This window comes from Exophiala dermatitidis (genome assembly GCF_000230625.1).
Source record: "Exophiala dermatitidis NIH/UT8656 unplaced genomic scaffold supercont1.4, whole genome shotgun sequence".
NCBI classification, from domain to species: Eukaryota; Fungi; Ascomycota; class Eurotiomycetes; order Chaetothyriales; family Herpotrichiellaceae; genus Exophiala; species Exophiala dermatitidis.
Genome location: NW_008751649.1, coordinates 1,067,483 through 1,085,206, shown reverse-complemented (window position 1 = coordinate 1,085,206; position 17,724 = coordinate 1,067,483). Strand labels below are relative to the sequence as shown.

The following is a 17,724-nucleotide window of genomic DNA, read 5'->3' as shown; positions in this document are numbered from 1 at the left end:
TGAACAACCCACCCACTCACACTGCACATGGTTCTGTGGAGCACTGGAGCGGAGGAAAAGAGAAAGACTCGGGCTCAGCCATTCTCGTATTGGGGCCAGAGGGGCCGGTGATTGGGGAAATATATAGCAGCAACAAAAACTCACCTGCTTGATTCACTACTATCCCACAAGGCGGTCGTCTATCTAATTACTTGTGATCGAAAACGCATGAGGAGCTGAGTACTAGGCACATGTAAAAGACCATAACTCTGACACAGACTTGGGAAAGACGAACCCCGTTCGACTCAATTCGAATCAATCCATATCAATTCGGTGCAGTTCGCCTCGATCCTCATAAAGCAGACACTGTAGGTATATTAAAAGCAGCCAGAGTTGAATCGCTATCTGGGAAATCAGAAGCCGGGGGATTGTCAGTTCAAGAAGACTCGAGGGCAGCAGCAACCGCATCAAGAAAGAAGGCAAGGAGGAAAGGAAGCGCGATATCCTTCTAAAACTGGCATTACGACGGCTACTAGTAGGACACGCGCTACTACTACCACCATCGCCAAAAACGACTACGAGTCTAGGAGGACGACGTTGCTTGGTCTGCGGAACAGGATCTCTTGCACCGCTACCACTATCACCGCCACCATCCACGAAAGTGCCACCGGCGCAGTTCTCGCCTCTATCAACGATCTTGCAGCAACAAGAAGTTCAAGGATCATCATCATCATCACAGGTTAAAATGCGGGCTCAAGTACTCGAAGCGTTCAACCAACCTTACACATTCCGGACCGACTTCCCACTCCCACGCGCACCGGAAGGCTACGAAATGCTGGTCCGCGTGGAAGCCGCATCCTACTGCCATACCGATGCGGTATTCGCCTGTGGCGCGATGCAACAGGACCTCCCCCGCGTGGGATCCCACGAGTTCGCCGGCGTCGTGATAGCCATGGGTGACAAGGCCGAAAGGTTCGGCAAAGCAAAAGGGATCACACTATATCAGCTGGTGGGTGTTCCCGGTCGTGCATTCAGCTGCTGTGGAGAGTGCGCCGAGTGTACGGACAACGGGGGTGATGAGCCTGGGTATGGTGTCTGGTGTCCCCGGGCGGGCAACCTAGGCTTGTCTCGTGACGGTGGGTTTCAGGAGTGTTGTCTGGTGGACATCAGGCAGGTTGCACGCGTGCCTGAAGCGTCCATGCGGCCTGTCGATGTCGCGCCGCTGATGTGTGCTGGTGTCACTGTGTGGAATGCACTAGAGACGGCGGGAGTCGATGTCACTGCTTCGGATCTTCAAAATGGAGCGCATGGTGGAGGCGACGGGAAACGTAAATCCATTGCAATCCTCGGGGCTGGAGGCGGGCTGGGACACCTGGGGGTGCAATTTGCCGCGAAATTGGGTTGGCATGTTCTCGCGGTCGACACGACGCCTGCGATGGGCATGTTGAAAGAGGTGATTGAGGGATTGGGTGAAGACGGTCAAAATGTCACCCCCGTAGATGCGTTGAAGGAGACGGTCGAGAACGTCAAAAGACGTGTCTTCGGAGAGGCAAGTCCAGGCCGCGAAGGAGAGAAAGGGTGTGATGCTTCCCTTATCCTGCCAGAGTCGCAGGCCGCCTTTGATTTTGGCATGGCCATCATCAGGAATCACGGCACATGCGTCTGTGTCAGTTTCCCCAAGGATGGCTGGCGGTTTAAGCCCGGTGATCTGGTCTTTCGACATATCAAACTGCTGGGTGTCTTGACAGGACGCAACCATCAGTTGCAAGCCATGGTGGACTTTGCTGCGAAGAATGGTGTCAGAGCCAAGATCAGGACCTATCCTTTGGAAAGACTCAACGACTTGGTCGACGATTATCATCGTGGAGTAGGCGGGAAACTTGTTGTCGATATGACTATGCAGCCATGACCATCGATGATTTGATGGCCGCTGCCGATAGATTTGTATGGCTAGTTCCCTTCTTCCTTGCCATTCTCCTGGCTTCATCCTTCTCGTCTTACGCGAGGCATATCTTTCGCATCTTTCCCCTTTTCTCTCTTCTGCCGTCTCTTTTCGGCCTTTTCACGCGCCCGCTTGCTCATACTCTCCAGTCTCTCCTGCTTGGCCAATTTCTTCACATCCGCCTCCTTCAAGTAATATGGTTTGGCCTTTTGTCCCGTCCGTAAGGCTTCCTTCTCTTGCTGCTTGTGTTTTCTTCGTATTTCGTTCTCGCGTTGTCTAGCTTCGGCGTTCCTCAGCTTCGACTCGATCGACATGACTTGTCGCTTCAGGTCGGCAACCACTTCAGGATCTTTAGTCTTCTTGATCTGGTTTTTCAGTTCGAGGATTTCCGCGGCTTGATAGGTCGTGAGGAAAGAGTAGTTCTTGTTGGCCTTCTCCACGGCGTTTCTGTCCCGGTTCGCCGACATGACGGCAGGATCGAAGCGGGGATCTCGGAACTTTTCTGTAGGCGGTGGCTCGAAAATTGTTCTTTTTCTGGAAACAGGTTTCCGAGCCGACTCTACAGCCGGTGCATGTTTCGATGTTCGCTTCGGCGCATCGATGCGAGGCTCCTTGGCGCGTCGACGAGTGCTGAATGTGTTCTCCTCATTGACCTTCTCTTTGTTCGTTCCCGCCTGCTCAAGCGCTTCGCCCAATTTGCGTTTTCTTTCCTTGGGCTTAAAGGTCTCCTGCGCTTTCGCTAGCGCACCGAAGCTGATGTTGTTTAAGTCGACATCTTCTTCTGACGAGCTGGGATCTTCGGCATCCTATGAAGTGTCAGCGCGAACGATAGACACGAGAGTCCAGGAATAGTACCTCGTGCTCGGATTGCGAGTCGCTTTCAGCGGATTCGCTCTCTTGTGATTGATCACTGTCGCTTATATCTTGGTCGGAAGAAACCAATTCTGCCTCTTCGTCGTCGTCATCGTCATGTCTCAATTGGATCGGTCGATCTAGGACGCTGCTGTAAGCCATTGCGCTGTTGAGAGACAGATAAACTGGGTAGAAGTAGGATAAGCCCTTGAAAAAGTGAGGATCAGTCCTAGGTGTAATTTGGTAGTAGTAGAGACATCCAACTTGAACTTTTTTGCAAAAGCGGCGAGCGATGGCGGGAGATCGGCGAGTCTAATGCACTTAAGGTTGAGATCCACGCTATGCCTAAAAGAAACGGACACTGCGCAGGCGTCCGCTCACTCACTTTTTGCCCTGCGCTTCCAGTCCCAGTTCACATCTATCTCTAGGTGGTTTCGCAGTGTTTGCTTCGCAGTCGCGTAATCAACGCTGCAGAATCTGAACATACACCTCTTTCTCGCGCCCAGATCCCTTTGCTACGCTGGAGAGATACGGCGTGCCATGTGAGGCAGTTCTCCGCCTCTGTCGCAGAGATCTATCAAAAGTTTGACTTGCCCGCCCGCAACCTTCACGCTTTTCTCACTTCACAACTAACACTTTTCTCAGTGGCAGTACAAATCTCCTGCATCTTTTACTTCTCTTCGTCTGCCTCAATCAACTCTCTACCCCAGCCTTCAGTCAGCCATGGGTCGAGGCAAGGCGGATAGAGCATATTCTTCGGCAGCCCAGCCGGGTGATCAACAGAACCCCCAGTACGCACCTCGATATCCTGATCGCCAGGGAACCGCTACGGAGCGCTCGCTACCAGATTATGCCATGGAGAGCCGACAAGGTGAAGGTTATGGTTCTTTTGCTCAGGATAGAATTGACATTTACAAACTAGTGGACTCGTGGAGATCGTACAGAGCCGACGCAGGCAATCTCCAGACAGCCACAGATCCGCAAGGATTCCAGACGACGTACCGCCAGGCCATGCCTGAATATCAGCCGCAGCCCACTCACCGCCAGAGCCAACTGACTACGAACCCTGCTATTCCTGCGTACCAGCCTTCGCAGACTCTACAGGCTCCACCTTCGTACTACGCACCATATCAGGCACTGAGGTCAGTACATGACTACGCTCGGTATCCCACATATCGAGTTGACAAACAACACAGGTTCTCCGATGGAAGCTATGAGAGGCAGGTTGTACAACAGGCACAGCTGGCAGTAAATAGGAACGCGTCTCAGCAGAACAAGCGATACTCCTTGCGTCAGCGACGGATTGAACAGATAGCACCATACAGCACAGGAGCAGCAGCCGCACTCGCACACAGACCACTTCCTTCAGTGGAAGCTCCTGATGCGCCTGCACCTTCTCTATCGACTACATCTCTACCAGTACGGAATGTCGCGTCTCGGCGCAGTCGTACACGTACAGCCACCCCGGAGGACCAATCTCCACCTCCGCCAAAGCCTAGTGCCGAGTACATGCGAAAGGCCGGACTCCCGCCCGCACGCAGAGCCACTCCACAGAAGCTTTTGGTGATTCTCGACCTCAACGGCACGTTGCTAGTCCGGCCAAACCGGCGAAGTGACCCGAAAAAGTTCAAGATCAGACCAGGCGTGACACAACTGCTTGACTATCTTTTCGAGCATCACGTTGTCATGATCTATTCTTCGACTCGACCAGAGAATGCGCTGCCCATGGTAAACAATCTCATCCATCCCAAGCAGCGGCAGCTGATGGCAGGAGTCTGGGCACGAGACAAGCTGGACTTGAGCAAGGCACAATACAACAACAAGGTCCAAGTGTACAAGAGACTGCACAAGATCTGGGCCGATAAAGACATCCAATCCAAAGCCGAACCCGGCCGCAAGTGGGACCAGAGCAACACCATCCTCGTGGACGACAGCCACTTGAAAGCGCTTGCTCAGCCACACAATCTACTCCAAGTTCCCGAGTTTGAGAACAACGCTCCGAAAGAAGGTGGCCCCGCTCTCCGTGACTGGCAGCTGAAAGAGCAAGCCATCCTCGAGTCGTTGCAGCAGAAGCTGGAGGAATTGAAGTGGCAGGTCGACGTGTCAAGACTGATTCGAGAATGGCAGTCCGGCAAACGACAGGCTCCCGGGGTCGTTGACGAAACAGTGGACCAGAAAACCCATCGCAGCATTCAGGAGCAACAACTTGAATCGTCGCAACAGGAACCGCTCAGTCCAACCCCGAGTGTCGGTCAACCGGACACTTCTGGCCTGTGGTTAAGCTCGCCGCAGTTTGAGGAACCCAATGGGGCGTTCTCTCCCAACCACGAGACTTATTCAGCACCTGAAGGAGGCGTCAAGCTTTCCGGCGGCCAGTCTATCCTAGACCGGTTGGAGCAAGAAATCGACCGCTCCTTGAACACTGAAAATGTTGTGCAAAAGCAGAAGCAAAAAGACGCCCCGCGCGGTGTATCACCTATCGACGAAAGTGTCTGGAAGGAGCTTCTAAGTGGTGGAAAGAAGGACCGTGACAGTGATCGCAAGAAGGATAAACTTTCACTGCGTGACGTCCCCCCAACACCGGAGAGCATGGGTGTTTGAGGTGTTCTGAAGTTCACTTCCCCGGCCTGTTAGCAGTCAAGACTCGGACGCCGAAGATTTCGGCCGGTTACAGATGAAGGGCGTTTGCATGCCCTCGATACTCTTTCTGTTTCAAAGGTTACGTCAAGCCCAGAGCAGGATTCGGAGCTACATCAACATGAAGCCTGCAACCTCTTGAACAGGCAACTGTTTGTTAGTCTAGCCACTTTACCATTGACACAGCCGAATTGAATGAGTATGACTATGAATAACCTATCCTACCCTCCTGCTACGGCCCTCATCCCTCCATAGGGGACATACCAGAAGTCAATAGTAAATTTTGATTCGTCCATTTCTGGGCGAATTGTTGGCAAACCTTTGTAATGGTCTACCCTGACGCTTCATTGTACATAAACCATTGTATTCTCTCACACTACGCCGGTGATCACCACCATTTGTTGGGTTTGTTTTGCCATAATCAACCAGTCGCGGATGCCCTGACCTTTTCAGGCAAAGAATCCCACCCGGACTCTGCCTCAGCTCGTCTCTCTTGAGCTTCTTTGGCATGGCCGTTGACCTCGAGAGAGTCCGCCTCCAGGCCGGCAGCGACATGAGCCCACATGGGCTCCCCCCAGCGCTTAACTTGGTGGCTCGCTGCCCTCGCGCACTTCATGCCCTGCTCGTCCACGGTGCCTTTGAACAGCTTCTCCTGCATGTAAATCAGCGCGAGTGCCGTCGTCTGCGCGCTACCAATTGCCTTGGCTGCCTCCATCGCACTCCGTAAGTACTGCTTGACGGTCAAGGTGGTAGTGGACAGTACGGAGACGAGCAGCGAGTAGTGCGCTTGAATGTATTTGTTCCCGGAGTTCTGCACGGCGGCGTCCAGGCTTTTGATCAGGTAATTGAGCTGATTATGTTGGGGATGGCGAGGGTGGTGGACGATGAACGCCGCGTTCATGGCAGCTAGGATACAAAAGTTGCGCCTGACGTCGGATTCTGCGAAGTAGGTAGAGCCCGGTCTTCGTTGAGTGGTGGTGGTGGTGGTCTTGGAAGCATCGGGGCCGAGCGACTGGCGAGAAGAGCCCAAGCTGAATGTAGGAGACTGATAGATTTCGAGCGCAGCTGGCAGGTTGCCGGTGCCTTGTAAGATGGCTGCTTTCAAGTAGAGCAGGCAATAGGTCATGTTGACAGGAAACGCGTCGCCCAGCTGTTCCGAAATTTTGGTGGCCTGAGCAAGCGTGTCGGCTGCCGCTGACCAGAGACCTTTCGCGGATTGCATAAAGCAGAGAATGAACAAGAATTGTGCTTCCAGCAGTTTACGGAACAAGTAGGTCCCTTGCGACTGTTGATAGCCCGCTACGGGAACCGTATCACCCCATGATCGCAGCACTGACAGGCCGCTTTGAGCAAACCTCTCGGCCTTTCCCCCGTCAGCCCCATTTTTGAAGGCGCAACTGTCGGCGCTGAAGAGAAATCCCAGAGCCTCGACTTCTTCCTTTCCCAACCATGAAAAGGTTAAAAAGTACTTTCCATCCCGCTCGACGATGTGTCCATCAGCTTGGAGCTGGATGCCGGCTAGAGATCGTTTGGAGACTGGCACACGTATGAAGCCGTCACCACGCCAGTTAGGGCTATCAATGGATTCATAAAGCACGGTGTGCAGCTGTTTCCGCTTCTTCTCCATCTGGGCGACATCAGCAGCCCGAACGCTGCACGACAGATCAATGAATTCCATCAAGACTGTCATTTGTGGTATTTTCTCGACGTTAGGGTTCGTTTGCAATGATCGGACTTGTGCCAAGGCCATCTGCGTGGCCGTGACCGCATCGTGGGCCGGACTCGATAGGTGCAACAATGCCTCAAGCAGTGCAGCAAAGGCGAGAACAGAGCTATCTCCATTTTGACGCGCGAGCGATGCAATCTTCTCCAGCTGCACAACCGCCCCATGCACTTCACCTGGGCTAGACGATGCTAGCGAAAGCAAGGCATGTTGGAATCGAAAGACATATAGCCATACAGTATGACGGTATGCTTCGATGTCCTCAATTATTCGTTCTATTTCTCTGATTGCAGCTTTGGGTCTGGATTCGTAGAGCACCTTGGATAACAAAAGATGCATCTCGTATTTTAAATCGACGAATTTGTGTCGTTCACAGAGGTCGATCGATTTCGTCAATTTTGTCTCGGCTTCGTCATAGTTCTCCGTTTCTTCATAGAGGATTTGAGCATAACGTAATGAGATCTGAGCCTCCTGTAATGGAGGAAGTTTGAAATTAGTGAGGTTGGATTCGAGACAACCCAAAGCAGTGGCAACTAATCTGTAGTATTCTTCGCTTAGAGCCGTGAGTTTGCGAGCTGCCTCGAGGTAGTCGTCAGCAAGGACGCACAGAAGAGTGGGATAGTCTGGCTGCAATGCGGCAGCGGCGGCTTCATTGTCGCTCGCAGCCGATCGCTTGGCTTTCTTGTCCATCTCTCTGGCCTGCAACACACGGGGTTGGCTCTGCTGCAGAGTTCTCTGCTGAGCAACACCTTCCATAACTACTTCCGCCGCGGTCGCTGGCTCTTCCACTTTCACCCGCGAGCTAGCTACGGGCAAGCCAGGGCTTGGGATCTCAACAGAGACATTGGACTGCCGGAGGTTCCCAGACGACCGTCGGACGGAAGGCTGCGGCTGACTGTGTGGAGGAGGCTGTGTGAAGGGTTGGGATGGAGCCTGAAATTGAGGATATGGCTGAATGTGGTAGTCCGAAGGAGGCTGGGCTTGGTAATTAGTAGATGGAGGCTGAGTCTGCCGCTGATGGGTTTCTCGCGGTGAGGAATGATAAGGATGAGCGGGAATGACAACCTGTATGCCAGGTTGAGGAGATCGCCCAGTAGATTGGATATTTTGCGGCTGTGGCGGGTAGAAGGATTGGGGATATTGCTGGAACTGGGAATGATACTGCTGATTCTGGTTGTAGTAGTATTGAGCGTAGTTGGGTGGGTATTGCGGTGCATAGGACTGCGTCTGGTAAGGCTGTGCTTGAGGTTGAGGTTGACGCTGCTGTTGATGCTGATGCTGCTGTGGTTGAGTCTGAGGCAGAGGTCGCGGCTGAGAAGGAGTTGGCGATAGGAAAGGTTGCTGAGCCGAAGGGAAATTGTGATAGAAGGTATTGAAAGAGTAGTTGTTTTGACCCATGGTGCCGGTGGCCGACAGAGACTCAACGCAGGCAACCTCCAAATGTCCAAGTGCTGGAGTCACTTTCGTCGCTTCACTTGCAGTGCGCGGTTCTTGCTTAGTAGAAGATTTAACAACGACGCGTCCGATCACCTCGTATAGCGAGAAGCTCGCATGCCTCTTCCTCCCAATGTATACCAAACTGCACCAGACTGATCAATCAACCAGAGAAATACTGTACACCCTCACGCGCCTCAGTCAGACAACGTGTCGATGTTGTCGCCTCAACTCAGCGCTTCTGGAGAAAGTTCCCTTCACCACGCGCCTCACGTCGAAACGGCCAGGTCGGCAACATGTTCCTGTGAGTCACTGACTATCTGCATGTCCGCTCCCTGTTCGGCACATCATTACAAGTTCAAGATGGTCGTCGAATGCTAAGAATGCAAGCAAACAACTTGAAAGTGGTTGCAACAAAAGCGCTTTGACGTCGACGCGAATCCACAAACGACCCTTGCCCTTTGCCTGCCATTGGCGCGCCACACGATATTCTCCGGCCCATTACTAGCCCTCCCGGCCGAGTGACCTCCCATACAAGTCAATTGAGGTCCAATTGAACGTTATAGCTTCCTTGCATTTTCCGCTCAAAGCGGCAGAAATACGAGCACCCTGATCAGTAATGGCATGAGCTTGTATTGAAGACGTGGGAAGCGGACAGAAATATGGAAAAGAATACTCTTGATTTGGTGGTTGCACACGCACAAAGCCATCCATTTCTTACGGCCGTCGTCGGCGTAGCTCTGCTGGCTACTCTGGCAACGACACCCGCCAGGATCTTCGGAATGGGACATGCAAGGTTCTGGCACTCTACAAAGTCTCTCCGGTTGAAGACGAAGGATGGTCGGGTGGTTTCATTAGCCGACATGTGCAAATCCATCGTCCCGCCATGTCGACTCCATCCACTGCTATTCAATGGTCACCTGCAAACGATGTGGACAGTCTTGACCCGAGAAAATGTGCCAATCTATTATAAGCGGCGGCTTTTCGACCACGAGGATCCTCTCTACACTGGACAATTTGCCGTCGATTTCGTTACAGCACCCTACAATCGGTCTGACCCCAGTCTACCAGAACGGACAACGTATTTCACCGAAGAAGAATTCCAGGACATTGCTTCCGATGACAACCGTCCTATGCTTGTCATGCTTCACGGCCTAAGTGGGGGATCCCATGAGTTGTATCTCCGCCACGTCCTGGAGCCTCTGGTAGGGGAAGGCGGATGGGAAGCATGTGTGGTCATTTCGCGAGGATGTTCCAAGACCAAGATCACCTCGAGCGTTCTTTACAATGCACGCGCAACATGGGATATTAGACAAACAGTGAAATGGTTGCAAAAAACCTTTCCCAACCGTCCTCTGTTTGGCATCGGATTTTCATTAGGCGCTAATATTCTGACAAATGTGAGCATTCCAGTCCTGGCCTTTCTTGATAAATGGCTGACTTCTGTAGTACCTCGGTGAGGAAGGGAGCAATTGTCCCCTGAAAGCCGCCGTTATTCTGTCCAACCCCTGGGACCTCGAAGCCAGTAACCTGGCTTTGATGAGGCCGTGGTTCAACAGAAATGTCTATGCCGCAACCATGGGCAAAAGCATGAAGAGACTATTCGAGACGTGAGATAACCCAGCCCACACTGGAGAGTTGTACGGTAACACGTTCTTCTGTAGACACATTGAGCAAGTGTCCAAGAACCCCAAGATTGACGTGGACCTCGTCCGGAAGGGAAAGTATCTTCGAGATTTCGATCGGTAAGTGGCCAACGGCGCGATGAGTTCGCATTGTTAATCCACGCAGAAACGTGCAAGGGCCGACCTGGGGCTATCCCACTGAAGGAGCATACTACCGTGATGCCTCCTCGATCGACTCGGCGCTCGCGATCAGAATCCCTTTTCTTGCCATTCACGCAGAAGACGACCCAGTAGGTAGCCTGAACAGTTTGGTTGAGTTCCATCGCTGACCCTAGAAGGTGACCGCAAGTGAGGCTCTTCCACGCCAGGAGGTGCAACAGACCCCCTATGGTGTTCTCTGTACCACACCGGGCGGTGGACATCTCAGCTGGTTCGAGCTCGGTAGCAAAAGATGGTTTACCAGAGTGGTAAGTTTGCAGCTCAAAAAGCACATAGTCGTGTCGGTAGCATCATCTCGACTGACATATGACAACCGCTAGACAACCCCGTTCTTCCAGAAGATGGCCCGGGAGATCGACCTAGATGCGATCTCTCGAACGGAGGAAGACACTGAACAGCTGAAGGGTCAAATATCTCGGTCGGAGCGAGAGCCCTTGAAGCCAGTCTTTGACCCTATGCGGAGGAAGATGCATGTGCCCGGGCAATAGACCAAGATTAGAGTGACCAGATGCGACAGGTCAGATGAAACAGGCCATGGCCAGCATGGTCTGTTTGAACGGGAGACTCCCGATATAGATAAAATCCAAAGACCAGAATTGAAACACCATGGTCCTTCTCACGCAAAAGACACTCGTTTCTTCTGCTTCGTCGCATTCTTTGATCCGCCACTATCAACAGTGGTAGAATCTGATGGCTGTTTATCATTGTTCTTCGTCTTCCCCTTTTTTATTTCTTTTTTCACCTCTTCCAACTCGGCCTGTTTCTTCTCCTTTTTCTTTTCCATCTCCCTGCGCCTAGCCTCTCTGATCTCCTCTAGCTGCCTGGCCTTGATCATCTTGCTCTCTATTTGCCCTTCCTTCTCGGCATTCACCATGGCCAAGATGGTCATCATACTCTCCTTGTCGTCGACAAAGACTTTGCCCTTTTTCTTGCCGCGCGGCTTCTGCACGCCCACGGGCGTAATCATGTTCAACGCCGGTAGGTTGAGTTCTTTGTCCGTGTATGTCTTTTGTTTCCGTTTCGACGACTTTGCGGCCGAGGAGGAAGAGGTCCCGGTAGCAGTTTGCGAGTGCACGCCCGGTTTCGTCTTGACCTGTTTCGGAGGCGGCCGTTTGCCGATTTTGGATTTCGAGGCGGCCGACGAGCCTGAAGTGGCGGATTTCCTGGCCTTGAGGTTCTTGTTGGTCGTTTTGGCATTGGAGGGCGGTTTGGGCGCCATTGCGAACGGTGGATGGACTGTGGTATTGGATCTAGTACTTGGAGAGATATTTTTGACAGGCCGTAAAAACAGTCAGGTAGCCAACACGAAGTCAGATCCTCGAAGTTACCTTTGCTGTCGCGGTATTGACTTGTCGTTGTTATCAGGCATCATATTCGCTCGTGCCTCAGTACCTGAGTAGGTATGAACCCCAGGCTGCACAATGTAGAGATGCACTGGCAGTGCAGTGCCGCAAGAAAAGTTATGCCGAAGATCAACCGGCTCGAAAAAGGGAAAATTTCTGGAACCTGGAAGTCTTAGTATTAGAGTCGTATTGCGCACGTGTTTTGATTTCGGCCGCCGCGGGACGTCACCACTTTCAAGCTTCGCGCGTCGGTGCCGTTATACAACATTGTACTCAGCCATGAGGCTTACCTTTTTGACCTCTCTGAAGTCCATTTTCCGTTTCCAAACCTGGGTACCTACTAGGTATCTCGCTTTTTGACCCGGGTCGTCCTAGGCCATTCTGAGCTGTGGCTCTGCAATCCTGAGCTCGGCCTGGCTAGGCCGGAGTCTTTGAAGGTTCCTACAACATGGGCCCCTAGGTACCAAGGTGTGCTGTTTCATATATTCGAAAGGCCCAACATCCGTGCCCGCTTTCGGCTATTATCGCATGGAATTACTGCATCCACCAGGTCGTGCCAGGTATACAACTTATTCACTATCAGTATTCAGTCTAAAGATGTTGGAAATGCTTCTTGCAATGTTTCAAGATGACCCTCTCACATGAGCAGGCGCCTGCCTACTGCCAACCAGCGCCCACGTGTGAGCCCATCCGTACACGGCCAGCTTGCTTACACTTTTCAATCGCATGGACCTCTGTGTCTATGCCGCTACGCAACTTGAGGTGACCAACTTGTGATGATGGTGCATTACGGGATACGAGCAGCTCAAGTGAAGCAGGACGGTATGGGTAAGCGTCTTGAATGATCCTTAACGACACCGAGCTAAAGGAGCGACTACCAACACCGGCTTCCCCAATTCCAGGCAAACAAAATTGACAGGAACAGGCTGGCCGCCTAATGGCTTGAGAAGCGTTGTCCAGTGCTCCAGTATGGTCGCCCATGCCTTTGCTGGGCCAACGTGCCCTTGGCTCCCCTTCCCTCTGGTGGCCACGTCTTTCCTGAGCCCCTGGCCTCATTATGCTCCTCCACAACCGGTTGAAGAGACGCCTTCCACCGAGAAGCTGTGCCAGTAACTCAAGTCGTCGCACTTGATGGTTCCATCACTGGCGACATCGACTTGCTTCAGACATGTGAGGGAATTGCTGCAAGTGCAGTCGCCATTGTCATACATTGTGACTGTCCAGCCGTAAACCACCGCCGATGCCGATACTGTCATTTTCGACGGAGTATCCGTCAAGGGATTCACAGCCTCGCGGTTGGTCGCCCATATAGACATGGTTCGCGGTTTCCCCCTGGCTGCCGCAGACGTCGCCTTGGTAGATGCGGACGTCCCATTCGCCGCAAGTCGATAGGGCCACGGGGGCCAACAAGGTCGCAACGCCGAGGAAATTGATCAGCTGCATGGTGTTTGGTGGAATGGCTATACTGTGTGTCCTTTTGGGTGTCGACGACGATCTTTGAAGGGCTTCTTTACGGCCGCCTCAAGCTTGGAGGGCTGAAGAAGGGTTATCCAGGAGAAACGATCAAAGGCACTCTTACATAGGCCACTCGGTCAGTCCGCCAACACGAGCGTTTTCGCCTGACATCATTCCCAAAACACCCGTCCTCGGCCCCAGCGCAGTAACACTGTATGTCGCATCGACTGGCCTAGTCTTATCGAAGGAAGAAGATGAAAGTCGGGCACCGATGTAATAACCACCCTCCTAATGAACCACTCTCCCCAACCATCATGATGTCTACAGTATTCATGCGTCCCGCACGGCATCAGTAACGTCGTTGAACTGCCATTCTATACATAGATCCGCGAACTGAGTCTTCTGCAAGGCCCCGGATGTGAGTATAAACAAGGCTGAGTCGAAGTGAAGTCAGTAAAGCGGCAAGGCACGGTCCTAGTAAACGGGCGGGGACCAAAGACCAGGTGCGGATTCGCCGCTGCAGACCAATGCACTGGTAATAATAAATGCAGTGCAGCATTTCGGGGAGTGGAGGTCCGATAGCATTGCCCGACACTGCGTCAACACTCACTCACCTCACACGACCATCACCATTGACAACTATAGCTTGTGAGATTCCGACCTTTTTCCCCGAAACAACCTCGAACCAAGCAAGAAAACATTACATAGCGTTTTCTCATGCTTCCTTCATACGCCTAGGAATCTCTCATTTGTTCGAAAACACCCACCCAGATCGAAGATAGTTTGAGAGAACAGAGCGAGCCAGCATCTTTTCCAGTCCACCTACAACTACCTGTCTTCGTTACAGTACCACCCTGAGGCGCTTCGCCGCGACAATGCCTCCACCATCTCACATCAAAGACATCGCCCCTCCCGAACACCTGACTTCACTGGCGGCGAACGGATTCGCCTCTGGAGCGTTGCGGTTCGGGACCATTTCGCTGATCACGCATTTCCTGCTGAACCGCACGAACCCGATCTACCGCGGGCTGACGGTGCAGTTCAAAGTGTACATTCAGATCAGTGCCATGTTGTTGGGCGGGTGTATCTTTGCAGAGAAGCGGGTGACCGAGTACAACGACTCGGTGAGACGGCGAAACCGGGCTTTGGAACGGTCCCGACGCGCGTGGAGCGAGGAGATGGAGATCAGAGAGATGACCGAACAAAAAGAAAGAACAAGGACTCAAGAAGCGGTGGCAGCAGCAGCGGCGGCGACGGCTTCTACCAGCGCAACCGATGAAACGACCAAGTGAAAAGACAAAAACAACACCCATTACTCCGAAGCAAGAGCAAGCTTGGTCGATGACATAATGACAGTCAGTCAGTCCGCCCGATAAACAAAACTGAGGCCTGCCGGTGGAAAGAAACCCCCAGAAGCGATTGGACTTAGGGCCAGACCGATTATCTGTTATCGATTATATCATATCTTGCAAAAACTGGTGCCATACCACGCTGTTATATGGTACATATGCTATGGTCCGGCCGGTCGGTTGGATGGTAGCCATGCTTCCTACTCAGCATACACAACAATTTTCACCAAAAGACTGAAAGACCTGGCGCGTCCTTCGAGAAAACTGCCCTTAGGCCACTGAGCTTGCCGCAATGACACGACATGAATTTACCTCGCCTCACCAGACTATACCACGGCGTCCGATTTGAAGCATGCCCCCGCTCGCTTGCCTCAACTCACGACTATTCAGAAAGATCTTAAGGAGTCCATCAGGTCAATGCAAGGCCGATCCTTCCATCTCAATGGAACCAAGATCACGCTCGGATTGAACAGCACCAGCTCTATCAGGCGAGGAGAGCTATGACCAATGATCAGATGCGCGGCGTGTCACCTCTATTCAAGTCCAGCTGGGCGAAGTAGTAAGGGAGAGAGGGATGGGTTATTCGGCATGGCCACGCGGTAGAACAATAATTGTATGCTTCATCTGCTGTGCTCTGCTTGCTATCGGGCTGTGTCCTCTCCTGACTTGACACCTGATGAAGGCGGAAAACAGAGAAAAGGAGGTAAGCACGATGGGACGATGATCGATATCAACTTCTGCTTCGTTGCACATTTCCTTGTGGTTCGGCAGGAAAAAGCATCTAACAGGTTTGCTTATTCTGTGCTAGTATCAAGAAGACAATCGATTAACTGGGTCTCGTCACGGCTCTCTTATCCCGCCCCGCTGGTCTCGTCTTTCCTTTGCTGGGTGCAATGCACGGAGAAAGTAAGAAAGGCAGGAAGATAAGTACCTAGGTAGATAGCTAGTTTGATTCAATACAAAAAGTTGTTGCCTTGTTCATTTCCGGCCCACCCAATTCCGCTCTTATTACAATAGATAAGTGAGGCAAGTACCTAGCTGATAGGTAGACACTGTGTATAAACATGGCCTGGCAAGCAAGGGTGCCTGGTATGGTATGCTCCGTAGCCATCATGTGCCCGAGAGAATCAAGCACCTCGATGAGCAGCCAGATGGCCCGGACAGGAAGCCTTGCACAGAAAAGGAAAAAAAATTGATGGCCTCTCCATTTATCAGAAATCCGGGCCTTAAAACATTCCCCGAGGACTGCTGTTGCTGATGCCCACCTGTAAACGCCATCGCTGAAAATAACAAAGCAAACACGCAGGACACGAGTAATAGTAGTGATGCTGTTTGTCTTTCTAAGATCCACCGTGAATACCGCTAGAGCATCCCTGCATGACAATAGCTTCTTCAGACAAGACCCTTTAGGACATATCCATGCAAAGGCTTTTGGAAAATGTCGGCGTAAAATCACATCCGATGCCCTATCCCACTCAAGCATCACGCTGCGTGACAAGTTCGTAGCTTTGTTTGGGAGCACCCCATTTTCCAAACAGCGGCACTCTCGAAACCATCCGGAAAGCAGTGATGCGTGGACTTCCAACCGCCCGTCTTCTGGCACCGACGACGATCAGGCGGGAATACAACCACCAGATGGCCATACCGACCATGCCAGCCAACACAAATCCCAGGACGGTAAGAAAGAGCCAGTTCTTACCCATCCAGAAAATGAACTTGGCGTCTTTGCCGTGCCAGCTACTGCCCTTGTACGTTTTGAAGAAACTCCAGGGATGATTGTTGTATTCGTCGGGCATGAGGACTCGGACTCGCCCGACCCAGTTTTCTTGATCCAGGTGGGAGTGCTCGCCCATCCACTTTTTCCATATCACCGAGAGGAACAAGGGCCCGGTCGAAGCCATGATAGTAATGTATGGCAGCACCCACGACCTGTCAGCGCCCTGAAGCGATTCTATGACCCGGAGGAAAAATGGATGCTGGGGAATGGCGGCCATGACATCGTTGCTAATACCGGTAGGAACGGTGCGACGAAGCCATGCCGTGTAAGAAAGAAGAGGGTCGAGCTTTCGTTGGCACCCGTCGTCCAGGTCAATATAGATGCCGCCATAGTGGGCCAACACAAAATACCTGATGGCGTCGGCTCGTTGAATGTTATGTCGATATCCGGTGAAAGTGGGCAAAAACCACGGGTACTCTTTTGCGATGAAGTCCACCGATTTTTCATCCGTCCACAGAATATATTCGTAGTCCGGGTGCAACTTGATGCATGACTGTTGGGCAGGTTTCCAGTGGGCAGGGATCGACTCGTTGATGTAGGTCTGGTGAATGATCTTGGGGATTAACTGAGGACGCGATTCAAGTAAGGTCGAGTTGGGCTCAGGGAGTTCGGCCCGGTGGATCGCATCACCAGAGGCATCCTCAATGAGCAAGGAAAGCAGTGTCGAGACCGAGTGTAAGAGGAGGGTGACCAGGACGATCGTAAAAAGTAAAAAGATTAACAGGCTGCGCCGCATGTTGACAAAGTGTGGCGGGTGGCCGTGCTCCTGCAACTGCTGTTTGGTGATGCCGAGTTACAGGCGGCACCCCCAGATCCCTTGTTTTGTTGTTCTCTCCGTGTTGTTTGTCGCAGTCGCAAGGAGCACACTCTAGGGTTGATATTGTGGTCGAAAGTTCCGAACCCGGATGAGGACTTGCGGGCTGGTGGGAAATTAAGGAGGGCGGATAGTGGAAGTGGGACAGATTAATTCTTTGACGAAGGGGAAAACTGGATCAAGTGGACAACAATGGTCTTTCAACGTCTGCTTGTATGAAGGAGGGGACAAGCAGGATAGAAAAGAAGAAGTCGAAGGTCGAAGCTAGAAAGAGAAGCTGAAGGAGTGTGGTTTAGTGTGTATCTTAGGTCTGGTTGAGAAGAAGAAGGGTCTGGGAATGAACGAGTGAGTGACGGAAGTGGTGAGGAAGAGCAGCACACTTTCAGTCAATCTTGCGAACCTAGGCACGTATAGACTGGTGCCCAGCTATCAACCAGTAACAACTGACAGAGTGCCTGCGCCTACGCCTGCGCCTGCGCCTCCACCCGGGGGAAAAATATCCCACTGGCCGGAAACAGGGGAGCATACAACGTAATGTGGCAGTGCATAAAAATCACGAGTCTTGCATTGCCGGT

At 52.2% G+C, this 17,724-nt stretch overlaps 9 protein-coding genes across 9 annotated transcripts; 4 read left to right on the top strand and 5 right to left on the bottom strand.

The window, feature by feature from the left end:
- Positions 1 to 76: 76 nt before the first annotated feature.
- HMPREF1120_04720 (alcohol dehydrogenase) lies at positions 77 to 1,951 on the top strand. Its single transcript, XM_009158858.1, has one exon. The coding sequence runs from the start codon at positions 725 to 727 to the stop codon at positions 1,886 to 1,888; it is 1,164 nt and encodes a 387-aa protein (XP_009157106.1). The 5' UTR covers positions 77 to 724; the 3' UTR covers positions 1,889 to 1,951.
- HMPREF1120_04719 (uncharacterized protein) lies at positions 481 to 3,042 on the bottom strand. Its single transcript, XM_009158857.1, has 2 exons — positions 2,777 to 3,042; positions 481 to 2,727 (listed from the first exon to the last, which is right to left on the bottom strand). The coding sequence occupies exons 1-2, from the start codon at positions 2,933 to 2,935 to the stop codon at positions 1,963 to 1,965; spliced, it is 924 nt and encodes a 307-aa protein (XP_009157105.1). The 5' UTR covers positions 2,936 to 3,042; the 3' UTR covers positions 481 to 1,962.
- A 102-nt stretch (positions 3,043 to 3,144) lies between these two features.
- On the top strand, positions 3,145 to 5,853 carry HMPREF1120_04718 (uncharacterized protein). Its single transcript, XM_009158856.1, has 4 exons — positions 3,145 to 3,356; positions 3,419 to 3,644; positions 3,696 to 3,915; positions 3,970 to 5,853. The coding sequence occupies exons 2-4, from the start codon at positions 3,497 to 3,499 to the stop codon at positions 5,372 to 5,374; spliced, it is 1,773 nt and encodes a 590-aa protein (XP_009157104.1). The 5' UTR covers positions 3,145 to 3,356; positions 3,419 to 3,496; the 3' UTR covers positions 5,375 to 5,853.
- Positions 5,545 to 8,981, bottom strand: HMPREF1120_04717 (uncharacterized protein). Its single transcript, XM_009158855.1, has one exon. It carries the CDS (start codon positions 8,529 to 8,531, stop codon positions 5,832 to 5,834), a length of 2,700 nt encoding a protein of 899 aa, XP_009157103.1. The 5' UTR covers positions 8,532 to 8,981; the 3' UTR covers positions 5,545 to 5,831.
- Positions 8,673 to 11,037, top strand: HMPREF1120_04716 (uncharacterized protein). Its single transcript, XM_009158854.1, has 7 exons — positions 8,673 to 8,871; positions 8,958 to 9,967; positions 10,017 to 10,177; positions 10,232 to 10,312; positions 10,359 to 10,482; positions 10,531 to 10,659; positions 10,732 to 11,037. The coding sequence occupies exons 2-7, from the start codon at positions 9,230 to 9,232 to the stop codon at positions 10,897 to 10,899; spliced, it is 1,401 nt and encodes a 466-aa protein (XP_009157102.1). The 5' UTR covers positions 8,673 to 8,871; positions 8,958 to 9,229; the 3' UTR covers positions 10,900 to 11,037.
- On the bottom strand, positions 9,869 to 12,140 carry HMPREF1120_04715 (uncharacterized protein). The gene is made up of 2 exons (XM_009158853.1): positions 12,045 to 12,140; positions 9,869 to 11,917 (listed from the first exon to the last, which is right to left on the bottom strand). Exon 2 carries the CDS (start codon positions 11,628 to 11,630, stop codon positions 11,028 to 11,030), a length of 603 nt encoding a protein of 200 aa, XP_009157101.1. The 5' UTR covers positions 11,631 to 11,917; positions 12,045 to 12,140; the 3' UTR covers positions 9,869 to 11,027.
- HMPREF1120_04713 (uncharacterized protein) lies at positions 11,999 to 15,535 on the top strand. Its single transcript, XM_009158851.1, has one exon. It carries the CDS (start codon positions 14,085 to 14,087, stop codon positions 14,499 to 14,501), a length of 417 nt encoding a protein of 138 aa, XP_009157099.1. The 5' UTR covers positions 11,999 to 14,084; the 3' UTR covers positions 14,502 to 15,535.
- HMPREF1120_04714 (uncharacterized protein) lies at positions 12,810 to 13,197 on the bottom strand (the record flags this gene model as incomplete). Its single annotated transcript, XM_009158852.1, has 2 exons — positions 12,810 to 12,914; positions 12,964 to 13,197. 2 exons carry the CDS (start codon positions 13,195 to 13,197, stop codon positions 12,810 to 12,812), a joined length of 339 nt encoding a protein of 112 aa, XP_009157100.1.
- HMPREF1120_04712 (uncharacterized protein) lies at positions 15,283 to 17,586 on the bottom strand. The gene has a single exon (XM_009158850.1). The coding sequence runs from the start codon at positions 17,069 to 17,071 to the stop codon at positions 16,034 to 16,036; it is 1,038 nt and encodes a 345-aa protein (XP_009157098.1). The 5' UTR covers positions 17,072 to 17,586; the 3' UTR covers positions 15,283 to 16,033.
- Positions 17,587 to 17,724: the final 138 nt, after the last annotated feature.

Excerpts from the sequence above, each read along its gene's own strand:
- HMPREF1120_04712 (XM_009158850.1), bottom strand. The coding sequence starts at position 17,071 with ATGCGGCGCAGCCTGTTAATCTTTTTACTTTTTACGATCGTCCTGGTC.
- HMPREF1120_04720 (XM_009158858.1), top strand. The coding sequence starts at position 725 with ATGCGGGCTCAAGTACTCGAAGCGTTCAACCAACCTTACACATTCCGG.
- HMPREF1120_04713 (XM_009158851.1), top strand. The coding sequence starts at position 14,085 with ATGCCTCCACCATCTCACATCAAAGACATCGCCCCTCCCGAACACCTG.
- HMPREF1120_04715 (XM_009158853.1), bottom strand. The coding sequence starts at position 11,630 with ATGGCGCCCAAACCGCCCTCCAATGCCAAAACGACCAACAAGAACCTC.
- HMPREF1120_04718 (XM_009158856.1), top strand. The coding sequence starts at position 3,497 with ATGGGTCGAGGCAAGGCGGATAGAGCATATTCTTCGGCAGCCCAGCCG. Across the intron at positions 3,645-3,695 it reads TGCCATGGAGAGCCGACAAG|TGGACTCGTGGAGATCGTAC; the intron begins GTGAAGGTTATG and ends TTTACAAACTAG. Across the intron at positions 3,916-3,969 it reads GCACCATATCAGGCACTGAG|GTTCTCCGATGGAAGCTATG; the intron begins GTCAGTACATGA and ends CAAACAACACAG.
- HMPREF1120_04716 (XM_009158854.1), top strand. The coding sequence starts at position 9,230 with ATGGAAAAGAATACTCTTGATTTGGTGGTTGCACACGCACAAAGCCAT. Across the intron at positions 10,178-10,231 it reads ATGAAGAGACTATTCGAGAC|ACACATTGAGCAAGTGTCCA; the intron begins GTGAGATAACCC and ends GTTCTTCTGTAG. Across the intron at positions 10,483-10,530 it reads TTCACGCAGAAGACGACCCA|GTGACCGCAAGTGAGGCTCT; the intron begins GTAGGTAGCCTG and ends TGACCCTAGAAG.
- HMPREF1120_04717 (XM_009158855.1), bottom strand. The coding sequence starts at position 8,531 with ATGGGTCAAAACAACTACTCTTTCAATACCTTCTATCACAATTTCCCT.
- HMPREF1120_04719 (XM_009158857.1), bottom strand. The coding sequence starts at position 2,935 with ATGGCTTACAGCAGCGTCCTAGATCGACCGATCCAATTGAGACATGAC. Across the intron at positions 2,728-2,776 it reads ACTCGCAATCCGAGCACGAG|GATGCCGAAGATCCCAGCTC; the intron begins GTACTATTCCTG and ends GACACTTCATAG.